Raw genomic sequence first — 18,889 nt, forward strand, 5'->3', positions numbered from 1 at the left:
TGCTTCTCCTACCTAACTTTTCTATTTCTTTCCCATTGTTTATTTTCATACCCACTGACACCTAAGTTCATTTTGCACCATGGAGATCAGTATGAGAAGAAAGATTCAAATATATTTAACTCATAAGGCATTCTTCACATGTTTTCTCTTTCCTTCTTTCACTTTTTTTTTAAGTGAAAAGAGAAAAAGGTTTTGGTTCTCTCTTTACCATTGTTTTCATTTAAATAATTATAATCAATTTTTCATGCAGTATTTTCATCTCAGCCAACAAATGCATTCAGATGGGCATACATGCACTAAAAGCTTGCCTTCTGTTTTTGTGATTAATTGAGATGTAGAGAGTGATGGGTGTGGGGTAAAAATAGAAATGCAATTAGTGCAGCTAGGCATGACATACATTCAAATGCAAGCAGAATATCTCCCCAGTTAGTGATCTCTTTCTGGGCTCTTGAGGATTTTCCTCCCATTAGTAAGTCACTGGAATGGAAATCTTCAGCCTTTGGGGAGACCAGAGCATTAAACAAGGAATTAACTCTTAACTGCAAACTGAGTCAGCTCAATAGGTCATTAATTCTACTGCTTGGGTATATATCATGCTGAGCTTTGGTGTGTGGGCTTCTGAAATGTTAGGAGTGAGTTTATAAAGCATTGCAAGGACTAAATGATGGTTATCTATCATTCCAACCTTTGCCTTCACCACTTAGATACTAATATCTCTGGTGACTCAAAATCAAAATTGAAATGCAGGCAAAAGCTTTTGCTAAAACCAATGGATTTGGACCTTTACTTAGAAAAGTTGTATATTGTATATTTTGAGAAAATAAATTTATGTTGCACTTTATCCTACCCCAAATTGAGAATCTTTCTGCATATCTTCATAACCAGTAGAAGTTGACTAGCTTTGCTTCGAATGTTTTAAAATAAATTTCTAAGTATAAAGTGTATTGAAATATTTAATATTTTAAGCCACCTATAGCACTCCCTGATTTCTGATAATATTTCTTTTCTTCCCATACTCTTTTACATCCTCTTTGAGAATCTCCAACAGATATTATTATCTCCTTTGATCATCCCAGTGTAGTACAGTTATTAACAACTTGCATTTACTGATTGCTTACCCCAAGGGTTTTCACACTTGATGATACTGATGTTTGGGTCCAGATAGTTCTTTGCTGTGGGGGCCTGTCCTGTGCACTGTAGGATGTTTAGCAGCATCCCTGGCCTCTGCCCACTACATTCCAGCAGCAACTCCCCATACTGACAATCAGAATCTCTCCAGACATAGCCAAATGTCCCTTGGTGTCAAAATCTTTGCTGGTTGAGAACCACTGGTTTATCTTCTACTGGACATTATTTTGTTTGAGTCTACAATAACCTTGTAAAATATGAAGGACTGTGTTGATCAGAGTCTTGGCAGGACACAGAACCTACACAATATGGGTCATAGACTTTTATGAAGGGACTGCTTAGGGGTGTTGAGGCACCCAGAAAAGAGCAACAGTGAGAAGCCAGGGCTAAAGAAGCAAGGAGAGGAAATAATGTTGCTGGAGTGCTGGGAAAGCTGAAGCTGTGGAGCAGAGCCCTCAAGAGGGAGATGAAATCAGGAAGAGACAAAGCTACACCTGGTGATGCAGCACGGTAGCAGAGAGAGCATAGGATACCTGGTCTCTAACTCCTTAATTCTTTGATCACTAGCCAGTCCTACCAATAGGTTGAGTCCAGATGAAATCCAACCAGCAAAGGACTGGAGTGATGCAGTCCCAGGATTCGGTCCCATGAACTCAGAGAAAGAAGGAAAATGGAATCTGTTGGAGCATATGGAGGAAAAAACAAAACAAAAACAAACCTATCTCCGTTTTAACACGAGAAACTGAGATTTAGAGATATAAAGTAATTCATCCAAAGCCAAATACCTAATGCGTGAAGCAGGCATTTAAAGCACATCTGTTTCACTCCATGCACTACAAAGGTGTCTTCATTGCTTATTTGCATGAATGAGCGGACTGATAGTAGCTGAAAGATGCAAAACCAGGACCCAGTTCTCATTCCTATTCTAATGTTCACTTTTTTTTTATGTTGTCATTGAAAGATATTTAAGAGCTGTATATCCAGCCCATTCTCATAGACATGTAGGAACAAAAGCTATCTGCCCGCCTGTAAAATCTTTTCTGAAAAGCTTATGGAATTCTAGGTTTCATGTAGAATGTTTAAATGGCATATGCTGATTTTCCAAGCTGTTGGTACATTTTCATCTTGATTGCAGAAACTCGGGCCCAGCTGGTGCAGTGTGTTAGGAGCAGGAGGACTGGACTGGGAATCTGGGGATCCGGGGCCCGGTCCTGGCTCTGCCATCCCTAGTGTAACACCCCCGCCACCAGCAGTAGCAGCAATAATAAAAATTCCGTAAACCTTTTCTTCCCTTTTGCGTTCACCCAGATCTTCGCAGTTATTCTCAGGTATCTAATCCAGTGGCCACAGTTCTGTGAAGTAAGGAAGGTATTAGAGTTTCATGTTTCACAAACGAGGAGTCAGGCTCAGATAGTACTAAAGTCTCGCTGAAAATCACGTAGCTGGGAAGTGTGGTCTCAACTCCACATATTCCTGATGAAAACACAGTGCCTTTTCTCCTCCATCTTTGAAGTGATGAATCAGTTGGTGTACTTCCTTTGGAGAGCCAGTCTGTAGTGTTGAATCTGTTAGGCTTCATCATAAAGTCATGTCTAGATTAAAGTCTGAGACTCTGTGATTTTTGTCCTAGGGTTATAAGCAAGGTGACGGCAGATACCAATCTAGTTAGCACATAGGGATTCCTCATTTTTTCCTTTCTGGGTATTAGATGGAATATATTTATTAACCTACAGCTTTTCAGAGACAAAATTGGTGTTTTAAAGGCATTTTAAAATAGGGCTTCCCTGGTGGCGCAGTGGTTGAGAGTCCGCCTGCTGATGCAGGGGACACGGGTTCGTGCCCTGGTCTGTGAAGATCCCACATGCCGCGGAGCGGCTGGGCCCGTGAGCCATGACTGCTGAGCCTGCGCGTCCGGAGTCTGTGCTCTGCAACGGGAGAGGCCACAACAGTGAGAGGCCCGCGTACCGCCAAACAAACAAATAAATACATACATACATACATACATACATACCAGGGGGCGGGGGTGGGGTGGAATCTAAGTAAATTAATACAGTTCCATTTTTTCCCCTTATTCATGAGTAAGTTGTATGCTAGTAATTCAGACTCAGCCTTCTCTACTAAGATAAAGTGAGTTGAAGGAAGCTCTGGACTCCTGGAAGGTCTGGCAAGAACCTTAATCCTTCCCCCAGACTGTTTCCCTTCTTTGCCTCAAGGTGGGAGGCCCAGGAAGTAAGACATTTCAGGTCTCTAGGCAGTACTCAGTACTCAGTCCTGATCTCTGCCCACCTCTCCTGCCCATTTTCTACTTTTACTATATTTTCAGCACCACCCCTTTATTTTTACACTTTCAGTATTTTCAGGCATAAAATCAGGTGTAAAACACAAAAAAATTAACTTTTTTATTTTACCTAGCTAGTTCCAAGAAAATCTAGGGTTCTCAGTCCAAGGCAGAGCTAAAGAAAATGGAAAAAGAGAAGAACAAAGAGGAAAGTAAAGTATAGGATTTTGAAGTCAAAACCAAAAAATAAATGAGTAATAAAAGATTGTAAGTTCTACTTTTGATACTCTCTGTAGTTTGGCAGAATTATAAAATTCCTTCAAAGAAATCATTTTATCTGATCAAGAATTATAGCTACATTATAACATTGTATCTGATGTAGATGATTAGTAATGCTTTGGAAAAGCAGTTGTATAATTGTTATACTGTTCATACATAAAGAAAGGTGGAAGAGCAGTATTTTCAGTATTTAGAAGATTAGAGTTGAGCTAGGTTACCTGGGTACAGATCCTGGCATCATCCCTTTTTACCTTTGTGACCTTGGTAAGTTACTTTCCCTGTCTGGGTTTTGGTTTCTTCATTGATATATTCAAGGTGTAAGTAGAATCTATCCCATATGGATTTTTATGTTTGAAGAGGTTAATATTGACAAAGCTTTTAGGACAGTAGTGGAACATAATCACTCTGTGAACGTTAGTTGTCATCAGAAACATTGTTTCCCTAATCATCATCATCATTATCATCTCCACCAGCACCATCATAATCACCGATTTCTACTACAGACTCAGTCCAATGTTTCCATTCTTCTAAAGTATAATCACTTAAAAACCTAATAAATAATGACTAATTATAGAGCATCGCTATTTAGGATAGTTCAACCAAAGAAATAGTAATGTATGTATGAATAATGTGCATTTGTATTTTGGAACATATAACCTAACTCAGAACTTTAGTAATAAGACTTGGCTACCCTTCCTTTCTAATTGATTGTGTACTCACTGTATACAAAGGTTTATTCATAGTGATTCTACTTGGTTTTGTGTTATTATACCGAGTATATTTTCCCAGGATTTCAGGTTCGAAACTACTGACAATGAAATATTTCAGGAGTCAGAATCAGACATAAATTATATGCTGCAGAGGTGTCTTCTTATTACCAGAAGTCAGCCTAGAGTCTCTAAAATCACATTAAGGTACTGTTTTTGTGGTTATTGAGTTTCACCCTTGAGAGAATTGAAAGAACTGACAATGAAGTGTAATAAATCTTACTCTGACCCAGACATACTCAGTCATTTAACTTCCCGTTAACAATCCCAATTCTGCTACGTAAAATAAGTCGAAACATATTTTTTCTCCTTTTTCACTTTACATTTAGAGAAGTAGAAGAACATTTCACATATTTCATAAAAATAATTATGACATTTGTCTGTTTAATTAATTTATAGTCAATGCCTTATTTACATGCTTGGGGTTTTACTTTGAGATGAGAAGGGACTATGAAAAGGGTGAGCCGTTTTTTTATACACAGGAGCGATTGGCTCTCCATTTTTTAATTTTTATCTATTTTCTTTGTCTCAATCCCCAGCCTCTGAGCCCAACTTGAAGGTGCGGTCCAGGTTAAAACAGAAAGTGGCAGAGAGGAGAAGCAGCCCCTTACTCAGGCGGAAGGATGGAAATGTTGTCACTTCATTCAAGAAGCGAATGTTTGAGGTGACAGGTAATTGAGGACTGGGCAGATATACACTAAAAAATGCTGCTAGTAGGAATGAACAAAAAAAGTTTAGAAAAATATACCTGTTGTATATTAAAAGTTATTTTGAGGAGAAACATTTCTTGAAAGGAAATTATATTGAAAACTCACAAGTAGTTCAGTAAACCTTGCCATGCATTCACCGTGTTAAACAGGAAATGAATGAAAAACAGAACTGTGTGTCAATAGGCATAACTAGGGAATGCCAAAGCTCACCTTAATCTTTTCAGAAACAAGCAGTCCATTTTGGGAATGCCAGCCAGGAGAACATAACTTTTAATGAAATTTGATCAGAAATGAGCAGAGGGAGGTCCAAGAAGAACACTTCCCCCATACTCAGACATGAATGTACAAAATACATCTGGGAAAATTAAACTACGTGGAACAGCAAAACCTTGACTTTTCAACAAATTTACAGAACTCATAAATGACTTTATGTGTTTACTAGTGAACTGGGACTTATGGCAGGAGGGGGATATATTGCCTTTTATGAAGGGAAAAAAACTGTCATTTTCACTAGTCTCAAATGGAAGAGTTCTTATTTTTTTAGCTGCCTGGTTAGTAGTGGGGTGAACAGGTTAGGAAATTCAACCTGATGTCTTACAAAGCCCGCTAGTCCCATTTGTACCTGGTCTGAAATTGGAGAAGACACAGGGATACCAGAACCAATAAGGCTAGCCAGAATAACAATACTGACTACTGTTTATCGAGTACCTACTTAGAGCTATGCATTGTATCTGGTCATTTCCTTTAGTTGCATCAATAAAGAAATGGTAATCTACAACCATTTGTCTCCATCCCCAAGGAAAATTGTGCTTATACCAATATAGTCGGTTGGTATTATTTCTCCAATATCAGATCTTATTCTTAGCAAGTTTTAACAAATTATTTGTTTTCTATGTCTTCTTTGGTCATGATAGTATCTAGTTTAGGGAGACAGTATGGAGAAGATTGCAGAGGTAGAGGCAGAGGTGGAAAAGTACAGAATACTAATGACACAGTGCTTTGACAGGCTACTAGGGCAAAAAAATGTTTAGTCTTCTATTCAGTCCTGACAGATTAATATGTTTATCTGAGGGAAAGTATTGGTGGGAAAATTTTTTCTTGAGGGATAAGAAATATTAAATAAACAATTACTTTACTAGAGTTTATTTTCCAGTATCAAATATAATCACTAATTTTGACCAATTGAATTCTAAATTTAGAGTTATAGACTTTTTATGCCAAGAAACTTATATGTATTTTAGTGAATAAAAATCTTAAGTAAGTTTTCATAATAGAGGTCCTTGGTGGGGTTGGGGAGTTGGGGAGTGAATCTGTTTTAATGAATGTAAACAATAATGAACATATCAACTGTCTAATGTAACGAAATATAGGTGATTTTTCTAGTGGGAGAGAGTAGGTTCTCTCATAACAGAAAAACTTGAAAATAGAAAAACATATATATTGCTTTTTTGTTTTTTTTTTTTTAGAATCTTATTGTTTAAGGTCATATTTATTTATCCCAATTTCTTTTCTATTTTCCTATTAATCTTTTTTTTTTTTTTTTTTTTTTTTTGTGGTACGCGGGCCTCTCACTGTTGTGGCCTCTCCCGTTGCGGAGCACAGGCTCCGGATGTGCAGGCTCAGCGGCCATGGCTCACGGGCCCAGCCGCTCCGCGGCATGTGGGATCTTCCCGGACCGGGGCACGAACCCGTGTCCCCTGCATTGGCAGGCAGACTCTCAACCGCTGCGCCACCAGGGAAGCCCCTAATCTTTTTCTTGATCATAACTTTTTTCCCATGGTCACTTTCTCGTCCTTACCAAATTTCAGTGGGATTTAGCTCAATGCTTATTTGAGTAACAATTACTTCTCATTTGTAAGGGTTATGATTTGCTAGAGTTCTACTAAGATTTCTTTACTTGTGAAATATCATAATTTTCTCTTTCTAATTTTGGGATATAATAACTCCCCTTTTCAACTGAGGAAAAAAACATGTATTTGAAGAGACTTGTACATTTATTAGACACACATTTCTGATCAATAAGCTAGGACTCATGGATGCTTTGGTAGATATTTTTAACTGGTATGTTGCAGTTATTCTAAATATCTTTGGAGGATATGAACTACTGGACACACAGCTTTCTTTACCCGTACTCCTTTCCCTTTCTTTGCCAGCTTTCATGTAATTAGGATGAGCTCTGTTTGGATCTTAATACTAATTATTTTTGCTAACGAGTCAGAGACCACCATAGCATCATAGCAGTTGAATTCCCACTGCTTTTCTTTTTTCACCTCTACCTCTCTCTTCCTTGTTTCATAGGTTCAAGTGTTTGCTTTTTCCAAACCCATGCCACCTCTCTCTTCCCAGTAATTGACATGGGAACCACTTATCATCTTCCTCTTTTTCAAAGCCAAGAGTTTTCCGCCCCTCCCCACCCCCAAAGCCATGTTAATTTAAAATTCTAACATCCCTGTGCCTGCAACGTCTTCTCCTCCACTCTTCCCTTCTCCACTGACTCCGTTTCATGAGCTGCTCTTATTTAAGCCCCAGTTGTGATATTATTTCTTCTCAGAGATTTTTGTCAGTGTTCCCAGAAAATCAGTTGCTGCCTCCCCTCCCAGACCCTATCCAGCGTGATGCTGTAGAATCCTGTTGTAGTATTTGTTGTGTTGAATTCTAGCGCCTATCATAGTGATTTCTACATAAGGAAATACTTCTGTGTATCACATAAAATAATATAAATAGCGTAATTTTAAATTGACAAGACAGAATGTTTAAAAATAGTTTTCATTTTTACTTTTGTTCTTTTAAAGACAGGATACAGAAATGGGACTTTAATGAGAAGTCAGTGTGTAGTCATACAGGAAAGACAAGAGTTAGGAGTCCAGGGGAAGGAAGCTCTTGAAGTATTTTTTTTAATGTGCATCTTCTTTGTTAAAAGAAAAGTAAATAAGAAAGAGGCAAATATAAAAATAGACTAGTCAATAAGCAAGATATATAGACCGAAAGGTAGTGAGCAATATGTATTTAAGAATTTTATGATATCATTGACTTGATGAAATCCCACAGTCGGTAGGTGGCAGGATCAGAATTCTGCCACCAGTCTCACATTCTTTCCATTGGTACTGCACTTCTGAGTAGAGAAATATTTATAATAGAAAGTTGAAAGTAATAGGTGTTCCAAGGGAGGGCAAGCAACTATAGCCTGAAAATTGGGAGCTTCCATTCACGGGTGACAGATGGTACGTGAGCCAGGCTTTGAGCATAGAGGTGGGATTGGACATTCAATGAAGTAGGTGGAGGAAAAGGAGGGTAAAAAAAGCATGAAATGGGAAAGCAGCACATACGGAGAGTAGGGGATTTAAATTTGACTGAGTGCAGAGTTCAGAAAGGGCAATATTAGGAAATAATGTTAGGCTCCATTTTGGAGCAGAGGAACATAGTGAAAGTTGTCTTGCTATGATCCATCTGGCAACAGTTTAAGGAAAGTTTGGAGAGACTGACTGCTGTAGCAACTTAGAAATACAGGAGACTTTTGCTGTAGTCCATGAGAGAGTAATGAGGGCTGAGGGATTAAGCTGAAATCATTGTAGTCAGAAGTAGATGAGAAATGATGTAAAGAACAAAACTAAATAATGTAGTAATTGATTAGATTTGGAGCAGGGAAGGGAATGAGAATGACTGTAAGGGTAGTGATAAACAGAGGTAAGCAGAGCACATTTAATATTGAAATACACTGAGTTTGATACACATATAAAAAGAGATGAAAGGGGCTTCCCTGGTGGCGCAGTGGTTGGGAGTCTGCCTGCCGCTGCAGGGGACACGGGTTTGTGCCCCAGTCCGGGAAGATCCCACATGCCGCGGAGCGGCTGGGCCCGTGAGCCATGGCCGCTGAGCCTGCGCATCCGGAGCCTGTGCTCTGCAACGGGAGAGGCCACAACAGTGAGAGGCCCACGTACCGCAAAAAAAAAAAAAAAGAGATGAAAAATGTCCAGTATTCCAAAGAGATTCAGGCTAGAAATTATGAGAAGGAAAGACAAGAAATAAAAGTTTTATGGGAGTATTCTGCATAAAAATGATAGTATGATGTCATAATTTTGAGTGATTTTGACAAGGGAAAGAGAAATAGGATAAGGCTACAAACTTCAGTGAATATCTACATTTAGAAATTGGTCGAAGGAGGAACAGCCAGAGAGATGGAAAAACAAACATGGAAGTGGAGAATCTTCTTGTAGAAAGGATGAGGAGAATGAGAACTGTTTTGTCAAAAGCCTTCAAATTTCGGGGTGTTCAAGAGAACAATTGCAGTCCACAGTGAGCAAGCTAGATTGCCTGGTCTCAAAGAACAAGCACACTACTTCTCACAAGTTATTAGCATGCTTTCAGACTAGAGGGACAATTCCAGTGGAAAAGGAGGACCTGAAGATTCAAAATAATTGCTGGAGCAGAATTCTAAAGCAAGTGTTAAGGGGACTGGGTCATGGGTGAGGGTGATGGTGCCCGCATTGGAGCGGGGAGCAGAAGAGAAATGCTTTCACTTTGACACGGGCAAGGAGAGTGTGGATGACAAAATCATGAGGTAGAAAGAAAAGTCACTGATAGAAATCATGTCAGAAGTTGTCAGTCTCTGAGAAGTGTGAGGCCAAGATCATCTGTGCAGAGCTGAGTAGACAAGGTATAAGGATGAGTCACCTAGAAAAATGTTCAAATGAATGAACTATGGAAGGTGATAGGGGATTGATTAGAGCTCAACAGATAATTTGCCAAGGCTTGATAAGATGGCCTCTCTTAGCTATATTTCTAGGAACTGAAAGTTTCTATTTCATTAATTAGATATTTTAGTAAGTGCATTTCTTCCTTTGTAACTTGAAATGTGTGTGAATTTTATATCTGAAGATGATAGAGATGATCTATATTGTTGTTATCCAACTCTTGCTTAAATGAGTTTCTTGTTATATTGATGTTTAAAATTGAACATATTAAATTTAGGCAACTTATCATCTTCTGGAAAATAAGTTGGGTAGAGCTAAGGTTAGCCAATGTTGTACAAGGCCATCAATACAATATTGAGATTTTATCTTATGTTGTATTTTCTTCATACAACTTTGACTAAGATGTGCTGTAATAAGGTACAGCCTTAGTAAATTAAATAAAGAGCCATTTATAACATAGCATATAAGCAATCTTTCCACACACAACAGGAATGACTCCAGGCCTCATTTGTTGATGGCATGTTTTTATGAATTATGCAAGTCCATTATCTCTATTACTGTTATTATTTATGGTAGCACAAGAGCAAGTAAGAGGAGATTACATTCTTTTTTTTTTCCCCTAATCGAAAGCTTCTACAATCCTCTCTAACTGGATATCTCTACTTCTCTAAAATTAATGAATACTATGTTGTATTTTTAGCAGTGAAAGCAAAGGAAGAAACGTGGTATGGAAATTCAGAAATGTTCCAAAATTTTTCACAGTTCTTTTTATTTAGTCATTCACGTAGGGGAAGAGAAACAATGTTCGCTTCTGTATATTACTTAGAGTATAACTGCAGTTCATCTTTGTATGTTTTTCATGAGTGTATTCGTACTTCACAATGTTTTTCAGAATCCTCAGTCAGTAGCAGTTCTCCAGGGTCTGGTCCCAGTTCACCAAACAATGGGCCAACTGGTAATGTTACTGAAAATGAGACTTCGGTTTTGCCCCCTACTCCTCAGGCTGAGGTAAGACTCATTATTTTGGTTCTTTTAAAAGTTAATCCTCGATTAGCCCCCTAAAATGCAGTGATATTTCTGAATTGAAGTTTAAAGCCATCCGTTCTTAGTTATTTTTCTGATAGGTTTATAATGTGTGGAATTGAATAAACTCAATCTGATTTACAAAGTTTGGATGACAGTCATGGTTTGAAAATACTGAAGTATAATCCTCAAAGAAACCACTCTTAGTGATGCTGAGTATATACTGCCCAGCAGTTGTGCAACTCAGAAGTCCTTCTGCATCGTTCTTGGTTATCCTGATGGGAATAGACCCATCAGTAAGTAAAACAACATCATGCAAACCTCTCAGAAGAACAGTTGCCCAAAACAAGTTAGGTGTTTTATCCAATGGACCTGAAGAGTAATGAGAAAATTGTTGAAGTATCATAATTGAGGAACACAGAGCTCCACTAAGCAAACATGTATTAAGGACCTACTATGTGCCAGTCATTTTGCCTGGCAGTGGGGCTATAAAGATAAATGATATGTGAACTCTGACCTTGAAAAATGAAAGATTAAAGGAAACTGGTCTGAAATAACACACGATTTTTTTTTCTGACTGTATGCGGTCAACTTTAATAACATTTGTTTTTTGGCATACGATTTATTGAAACCAGTGATACAACAATAGAGGAAAGTAAATTTGTGAGTCAGCAAGAATTTGTCTATGTAGTTTCTGTAGTAGGCTAAGCAAAGGCAACAGCCACTCCTGTGGAATCAGCTGTTTTGGAGTCACCATCAATCGACTGAAATTCTCAATATTTCTTTTCTGTCATTATAATGCCTCCTTACCATGCATTGCTCTATGCAGGGGAAGCTGGTGTAGTAACTTCTCATATATAACTGTGACATGCTTCTTCCATTGTGTTTTATAGAGTCATGATCCTTTGGGGCTGAAAGGGACTGATCAAATCTCTGATTCCTGAACCATCTGTGTAGCTCTCCTGATATGTGATTATCAGACTGCCACCAGAGCACTTTTTATTCAAAGGGAACTCGCTTCACTGTCTCCTGGGGCAACCTGGTTGATTTTGGACGGTTAGCTTGACTGATAGAAATGTCTTCTGTACATTATGCCAACATCTGTGTCTGTAACTTCATACATTCACACATACATGTATAATAAATTATTTATAAGTTATAAATTATCTGGACAAAATATAAGGGAAGGTTGTCCCTGATAAGGAAAGGACTGGAGCCAGTGAAGTCACTTCCTCTCTGAGGACATTTGTATACTTGAGTTTTGGTTTTCAGAGCCTCACATAACTCCGAAGGGAGAGAGAAGGCAAAGCCCAGTACTGACCAAAGAGGATAATCTAACAGGAAACCATTCAAACCCAAAGGCCCATATCTGTGCTACATTGGTGAGTCCCTCATCCCCACCCACGGAGGTGTCTTGATGTAGACCAGAGCAGGGGCAGAGTCTTTCCTGGAGAAGTTGTAACCAGAAGCTAGTTGTAGCCCGAATTTTCATAACCTCAAACTGTTAATTTAATTTAAAGTGCCCCAGATTTTTAGTTCCCTAGGTATCTGGAAAAAGCAAAAGTAAATTCTTTCTAGAGGAATACACATTCATTTTAGATTTCAAAATTTTCCCTCAATTTTCCAAGGAAAATGAGCAGAATAGATAGATGCTCTGTTGCTTATGACCATCTTTCAGCTATGTGAAGAATACAATTCAGGCCGCTATATTTTTTCCTGTCCTCCATCTATTTCTTGTTTCTTACCATCCTATTGTCCCTTTCTCGTCTTCATTTTTCTTTGTAAAACATGATACCAGGTGGAATAAATATTTCCCATGTATTTATGGCCATAGATGTAAGTGGGATTCTTGGACTATTGGTTACAGGAATTGTATTTCTGTTAGTGCAGTTATATCTCAGTATCAGTCAGTTTTCTGCAACCCTTTAATCAATTTCCAGGAAAAGAACAACTTGGTCACAAATATTTCTAAAAAACTTTAGATTTCTATTTCCTCTCAGTTTGAAGAATGAGTTTCAATTGCAGAAACACTAAAAGATCTGGGTTCTAAATAGGTTCTGGATGAATTCTGTATCCTTGGAAAATGAAAACACACTAAACCACATTCATTAAACAGTATTTATGATTCTTAGAAAAGCATTGTTAGTACAAAAAGGTGTGGAAGACCACTTACAGCTTGATAGTATTTTGTTAAGTTCAGAAACAGGCAGTACAGTATTTTGATCGGAAAAACGTATGTAATGAAAGTATATTTTAAAAAAGCGAGGGAGTGATGAACACAGAATTTAGCATGGTGGTTACCTCTCAAGGGGGAGGAAGGCAGTGGGGGACATGGTTTGTTACTAAAGATGAAGATACATATAACCTTTCATTATAAATACAAACATATGCATATAGCACTTAGTACGACATTAAGAAACAACGAAGCAATACATATTCATGAGACTGGATATAAATGGGAAAAGGTGAGATTTTGTCTTCAAGCTTTTTAAAACCTGGTAAATTAAATTGAGTGTCCCAGATTGTGTGACCCTATCATTAAATTTCAAAATATATACAGTGGAGAATGTAAATGAAAGGAATTTGCTTTTACTATTTTAATCTGTTTTATATTCCTAAAACCTTTTGCTGATACCTAAACACAACTATCTGTTTATATGCTCCAGCTTTTCAGCGAATTGTTGACATATTCTTTCCTTCCACCCCCACCAGTTTAAAAAAAAAAAAAAAAAAACAGAAGGAAATGTGATTGAATGGAGTTTGAAAGAGTAGAGGTATTTCTTCAGGTCAGTGACAGGATGTTCACCTCCAAAGCTGGAAAGACTAGTTCAAAAGCAAGCAGTGACTTACCTCATAATGAATTAATTGTGTGTCTGAACTATGATCCAAAAGGCCAGGTGGGCAGACCTTTATACACTGATGGGTAGCCTCTCCGTGGCCCAGAACAAAAAATTCAGCCCTGATGGCTAACATGTGGTTTTCTGCTGCATTGCATTTACAGAGGTCTGTAGCATAATTCATACTGGAGAGGTGAGGAGACAGCAGAATTCAGACTGAAACTGTCAGCAAATTAATATCCTCGTCTTGTAACACCAAATATTTCCACCTAAACTAGAGAAAAGAGGAAAAAACAATGTTTTTCAGCTAATTTTGGATTAATCATTTTGAATTTAGTATGATGTTTACAGACATCTAAGATTAATAATAGCATGTGATGTCACATCAACAGAAATATTTGGGGGTATGAAAAATTTACATCATTACACTTTCAAAAATCAAATTGGTTGCATACTTTACCATTTATAAAATAGGCTTATTCTACCATCTTTGCTTAAAATAGTGTAACAGTGTACATTTGAATCAACTCTCTGTTCTGTGACCGGGAAGTAGAAAAGCATGTCACCTAATTCTTTCAGATCCCATGTAAACGAATGGGATTCTACTCCCTTTTTGCTGCTTAGGAAATAGGAAAGTAAGGCTGTATTTCAGGCTGATCTTGAGGCTTAGGTAAAAAGAAAATTTTCTCTCTCATAATTCATGTGTTCTGCATAATTTAAATAAAGGTTAAGACAGAAGTAAGGGGAGAATTTACTCGTAAGTCCAGGCTAAGGAAACCGCACATTGCATTCAGATGTATGGGTCTTCCATTCAGAAGGCTCCCAAGGAACCTGGCTGCAAAACCAACTACTTTGTCATCATTGGTTAAGTTGCTGAACTTGCCCTGAACCTCAGATTCTTTATCTAGTGAAAGGTGGTAATGACTACCCCAGCAGCTTTGTGGTGGGGAATCAGTGCTTGGAAGGCAGGTGTTAAATTGTGAAGTGCAGAACAAGTTCATTTTTTGTTGTTGGTATCAATACTGACTTCTAGTAGGGAAAACTCATTAGTATGTTTGTCACCAAGCCAGCAAATCTCACGTGAGACTGAGCCTCCATCTGCTCTGGCCACTTCTGTTCCATTTCTTCAATTTCTTACATATGCTCAGTCCCGAACTCGGATCCCTGGAGCTACTTGCTTTACTCATTTGTAAACTTGGTTGGGGAGCTGAAACCTCAGGAGTTTCTATTTCCAACTCCAGTCAGAGATGTCTTTACCTATCTAGTTACTTTATTGTTAATACTGTGGGCCTGTGGGTTCAAATATGTTTCCATGAATATCAACACCATTATTTTAGATTTGGGAGATTTATTTGATAGCTATTTTAACAGTAGCCAAGCCGCTGGTTTATTTCTAGTTGAACATTAGTGGCTGGCTCTGCTATGCTATTTTTTAAATAATTTTTTCCAGCAGATACAAACGATTTTAAAAATGGATTCTAATAATAAGGCTAAGTACTCTAAAATCATCTGAAATGTCACTTGTTTTGCCCCAATCTCACATGACTCATCTGCCTGTTGTTTCATAATAGTTGTTGTGACATTTGCTGTAAATGTTATGCTCCCTTCTGTGTGGGTGTAGAGCTATGGTTTTAGATAGCTGCAAATAAGACCCTCCTCCCCCCACCCAGGGGAAAGGAGGTTGCTATGACACAAGAATCATTTACTAGGAATAACATGAGTCAATAATGTAAACCAAGGCCTTTAACAAAACATCAGTGACTTTTAAATGCAAAGGAAGCCCTGTCAAATGATAAGTTTTTTTTCCTCCAAACCATTTTAGTAATACATTCTTGGGTGTCCAGTAAAAATGAAAACTTAGAGATTTTTACTGCCTAAAAAAATTTATTCATCACATGGAGATTTTAATTTTCTATCAGCTGTCTGAAAGGAGAATGGAAAATAAATACTATACTGAAAAATACCATGAAAGCCGTAGGCAAACATTAAATGATTAAGAGTTTTATTTCTTTGTTTACTTGTTTGTTTTTAATGTGGTTCTTCTTTTTATTTAGATAATCTAGATTTGGGGATTTGGAACCTTTTAAAGCCAAGACAGATTGAGGCTTACAAGCATGTCTTCCTAGATGCCACTCTGATAGAACAGATATTTCCTGATAGATCTAGTCAGAGGTGCTCCAGTCTTAGGCTGAAGGATCTGATGTCCAGGGAAGGTAGGCAGCTACCCAGAGTCATAAGCCAGTGAGTGGTAGAGCTCAAGTGTAAGATGCTTAGACCACTCTCCTTTACACCAGTCCAGACTGCTGCTCACCAAAACCTGGTAGGTACTTATATTCTTTTTCTAATGTTTCTGATGCTCATGCATAGTGTAGATAATTTTGAGCATGCAGTAACTTGAAAATTCTACATTCACTTTTTCTATGAGCCTCTTAAAAAGTGGGTGATTACATAGTTAGTATTCTGTCAAGGGTCATCTGTTGACTTCTTTGTCTTCTTAAGAGCAAGAAAGGAATTCTCCCTCCCTTCTTCCCTCCCCCCTCCCTTCCTTCCTTCCTTTCTTCCTCAGTATCTTCTATCCCCACAGGCATTTTCCTTGCCCCTATATGCAGTCATTTTCTCCTGTATTTTTGTTTGCATGGGTTCTTACATCATACATGTATTTTTTGCTTTGTACTCATGAATTTTAGGGGATTTAAATGGCATGGTGTTATCAATCTCATTCCATTTCTTATTCTTATCACTAAGCATGTGATAAAAATAAGACTAGCTCTTTTTAGAGCTAGTCACATCATAATGGATGCATATGCCTAATTGCTTTTAATCACTGTAATAATCCATGGTGGGTACTCCTCCATTTTACCTACCTGTTCTCCAGTTGGATTCCCCAGTGACCTCCAGTTCTCACCCACCACCAAAACATGCTTTAGTGTATATCCACACTCATCACTCCGTAGCTAAATGAGAATTTCTTGAGCAGCAGGAGAACCTCTGGGTCATGGTGTGCAGTGCTGAAATAGTCACCAGAATTGCTATACCAGTCCACAGTCTCACCAGTAATGTGTGATGGTTTTTACTTTCCTAAATCCCTGTGACATTTAATATTGTCCATTTTTCTAATTTTTGCCAGTGTCCATTTCGTAAGAGAATTTGAATCTTTTGATTGAAACTAAGGTCTTCTTGATGTCAATGGCTAAAGAAATAGCTCTACTGAGAGACGTAATTTTCAGTTTATGTGTATTTTATTCACCTGAATTTCAAATATTATCCATAATTTAGGGTTCCAATTACCGTGATGGTGAGAAAAGTAATTAAAATTTGAAGGTCATTATTAAGATATGGATAGGCCTCCCCTGCCCCAGCACCTGGCTCAGTCATATCCCTCTTCCCAACATCATGCTCTTTCTGGTGAAATGCTAGTTACCCATCAAAGCCTAGTTTAAAATCGACAACCTGCTCTGTGCCATTGAAGTGTTTTGACCATACTCTGATTATAGTAATTATGACGGGTCATTAGAGCTAGTTCTCTACTTTTCTGTGCACCCGAGTAGCATGTGAACTTACGTGGGCTAGGGCATCTTTGTACCCCTCCCACCCAATTAATCTAACTTAATTGTAATTAATTAATTGTTTTGTGAATGTTAAGCAATAGTCATTGTATATTTAATATTTCCATTTTATCTGACTACAGCAATCATTTCTGGTTCTGAAAAATTTTTAGATTAAAACCATCTTCCGCATGTTCTAAGGTATGAAACATTGGCATCTTAGCACAGCATTGATTTAAGGGCTGCATTGGTTTCAAAACTGCTTCCTGGAAAAATCCTGGCCTTGTGTGGAAATACTTGTAAGCTTACCACAGTGCTAAGGTGGGGTAACCTTCCAGCCTTGCAAGAATGCTGGTCAGGATCCTTCACTGTCTCAGTGAAATGGTCCCTCTCACCATCTGTTCATCTGACTTTCAAGTGTGTCTGCACCCTTTTAGCAGTGTACCATACAGCTCCGGTTTCTTACTAAGAAACATTAACCTGGAACAGGTAGCCTGCTTCTATCAAGAAGTCAAATTGAGGAGACTTCCCTACTGGCCCAGTGGTTAGGACTCCACGCTCCCAATGCAGGGGGCCTGGGTTCGATCCCTGGTCCAGGAACTAGACCCCACATGCATGCCACAACTAAGAGTTCGCATGCCACAACTAAGGAGCCAGCGGGCTGCAACTAAGCAGCCCACCTGCCACAACTAAGACCCAATGCAAACCAAATAAATAAATTTAAAAAAAAAAAGTCAAATTGAGGAAAGTTATATTTAAAGGAGATAATTTGAGAAAAACATTATTTCAGCTAAGTCATTTGTGATTTTATCCATTGGAAGTTTATGTAAATGCTGTGCTTATTTCCTTCTCTGTAAATTGAAGGAAATAAATTATGTCCAAGTCTCTGAAGTTCCGTGATATGATATATACCAGTTAGCCTCTGTGGGAAGAACCAACTATACCCCCCAACTTGGGGGACTTTGGACTTTCCTTACTTCCTCAGGAATTGTCTCCATGACTTGAAGATCCTCACGTCTATAAAGCCACCAGGGCTTTTGCTTTCTTCTCACGCCAGACTAGCTGGCTCCCAGTTGTACACTTTTATTCTTTTCCGTAAGCCCCAGGGCCTGATTGTGCTTCCTGTTTTTCTCTCAAGCTTCCTCCTTCTCCATGCTTTTTTATGGTTCCCTTATCCTTCGGTAATGGCTGCAGAGTGGTGTGTAGCTTCTGCAGCAGTACCTGACAACAAATCATCCAGCCTTGATCGGTTTAAAAGTTTTATTGCTGATCCCACTGGGAACCAGAATGAGGGAAATCACTCAGTTCCTTCATCCATAACAAGAGCATGAGATTGCTGGAGAGTGCCTGGAATTAGGAACTAGGAATTAGGTTAATGTCCCAAAACTCCCTGGCATAGGGCTTGGCACATGGTCAGTGCTATCCTAGGAAATGGCACCACTCAATTTTGCTCTGAAGCTACAGGGGCCTAAAGTCCCATAGTAAGAACATTCCCAAGTCCCTTCACTTTTGTCAAAGCCCCTGTGAGCAGCCAGTGTGCTACTGCAATTATTACACCTGAGAAGAAACCTTTTTTTCACTTTAGTATAGGTTTGCTTCCTACGATGGGGTAGGAGGAGATCGCCCAAGTT

At 38.5% G+C, this 18,889-nt stretch overlaps 1 protein-coding gene across 12 annotated transcripts in view; it reads left to right on the plus strand.

Annotated features, from left to right (window-relative positions):
- Positions 1 to 18,889, plus strand: part of HDAC9 (histone deacetylase 9) — a 547,926-nt gene that overhangs the window by 503,907 nt on the left and 25,130 nt on the right. For 7 of the 12 annotated variants that reach the window (XM_049714591.1, XM_049714592.1, XM_049714593.1 and 4 more), the window contains exons 7-8: positions 4,992 to 5,123; positions 10,746 to 10,861. In XM_049714591.1, the coding sequence (XP_049570548.1) occupies positions 4,992 to 5,123; positions 10,746 to 10,861 (248 nt within the window). The remainder of the gene's footprint in view (positions 1 to 4,991; positions 5,124 to 10,745; positions 10,862 to 18,889) is intronic. The other 5 variants (XM_049714596.1, XM_049714597.1, XM_049714598.1 and 2 more) reach the window with 1 other exon arrangement.

This window comes from Orcinus orca, chromosome 9, assembly GCF_937001465.1.
Source record: "Orcinus orca chromosome 9, mOrcOrc1.1, whole genome shotgun sequence".
NCBI lineage: Eukaryota > Metazoa > Chordata > Mammalia > Artiodactyla > Delphinidae > Orcinus > Orcinus orca.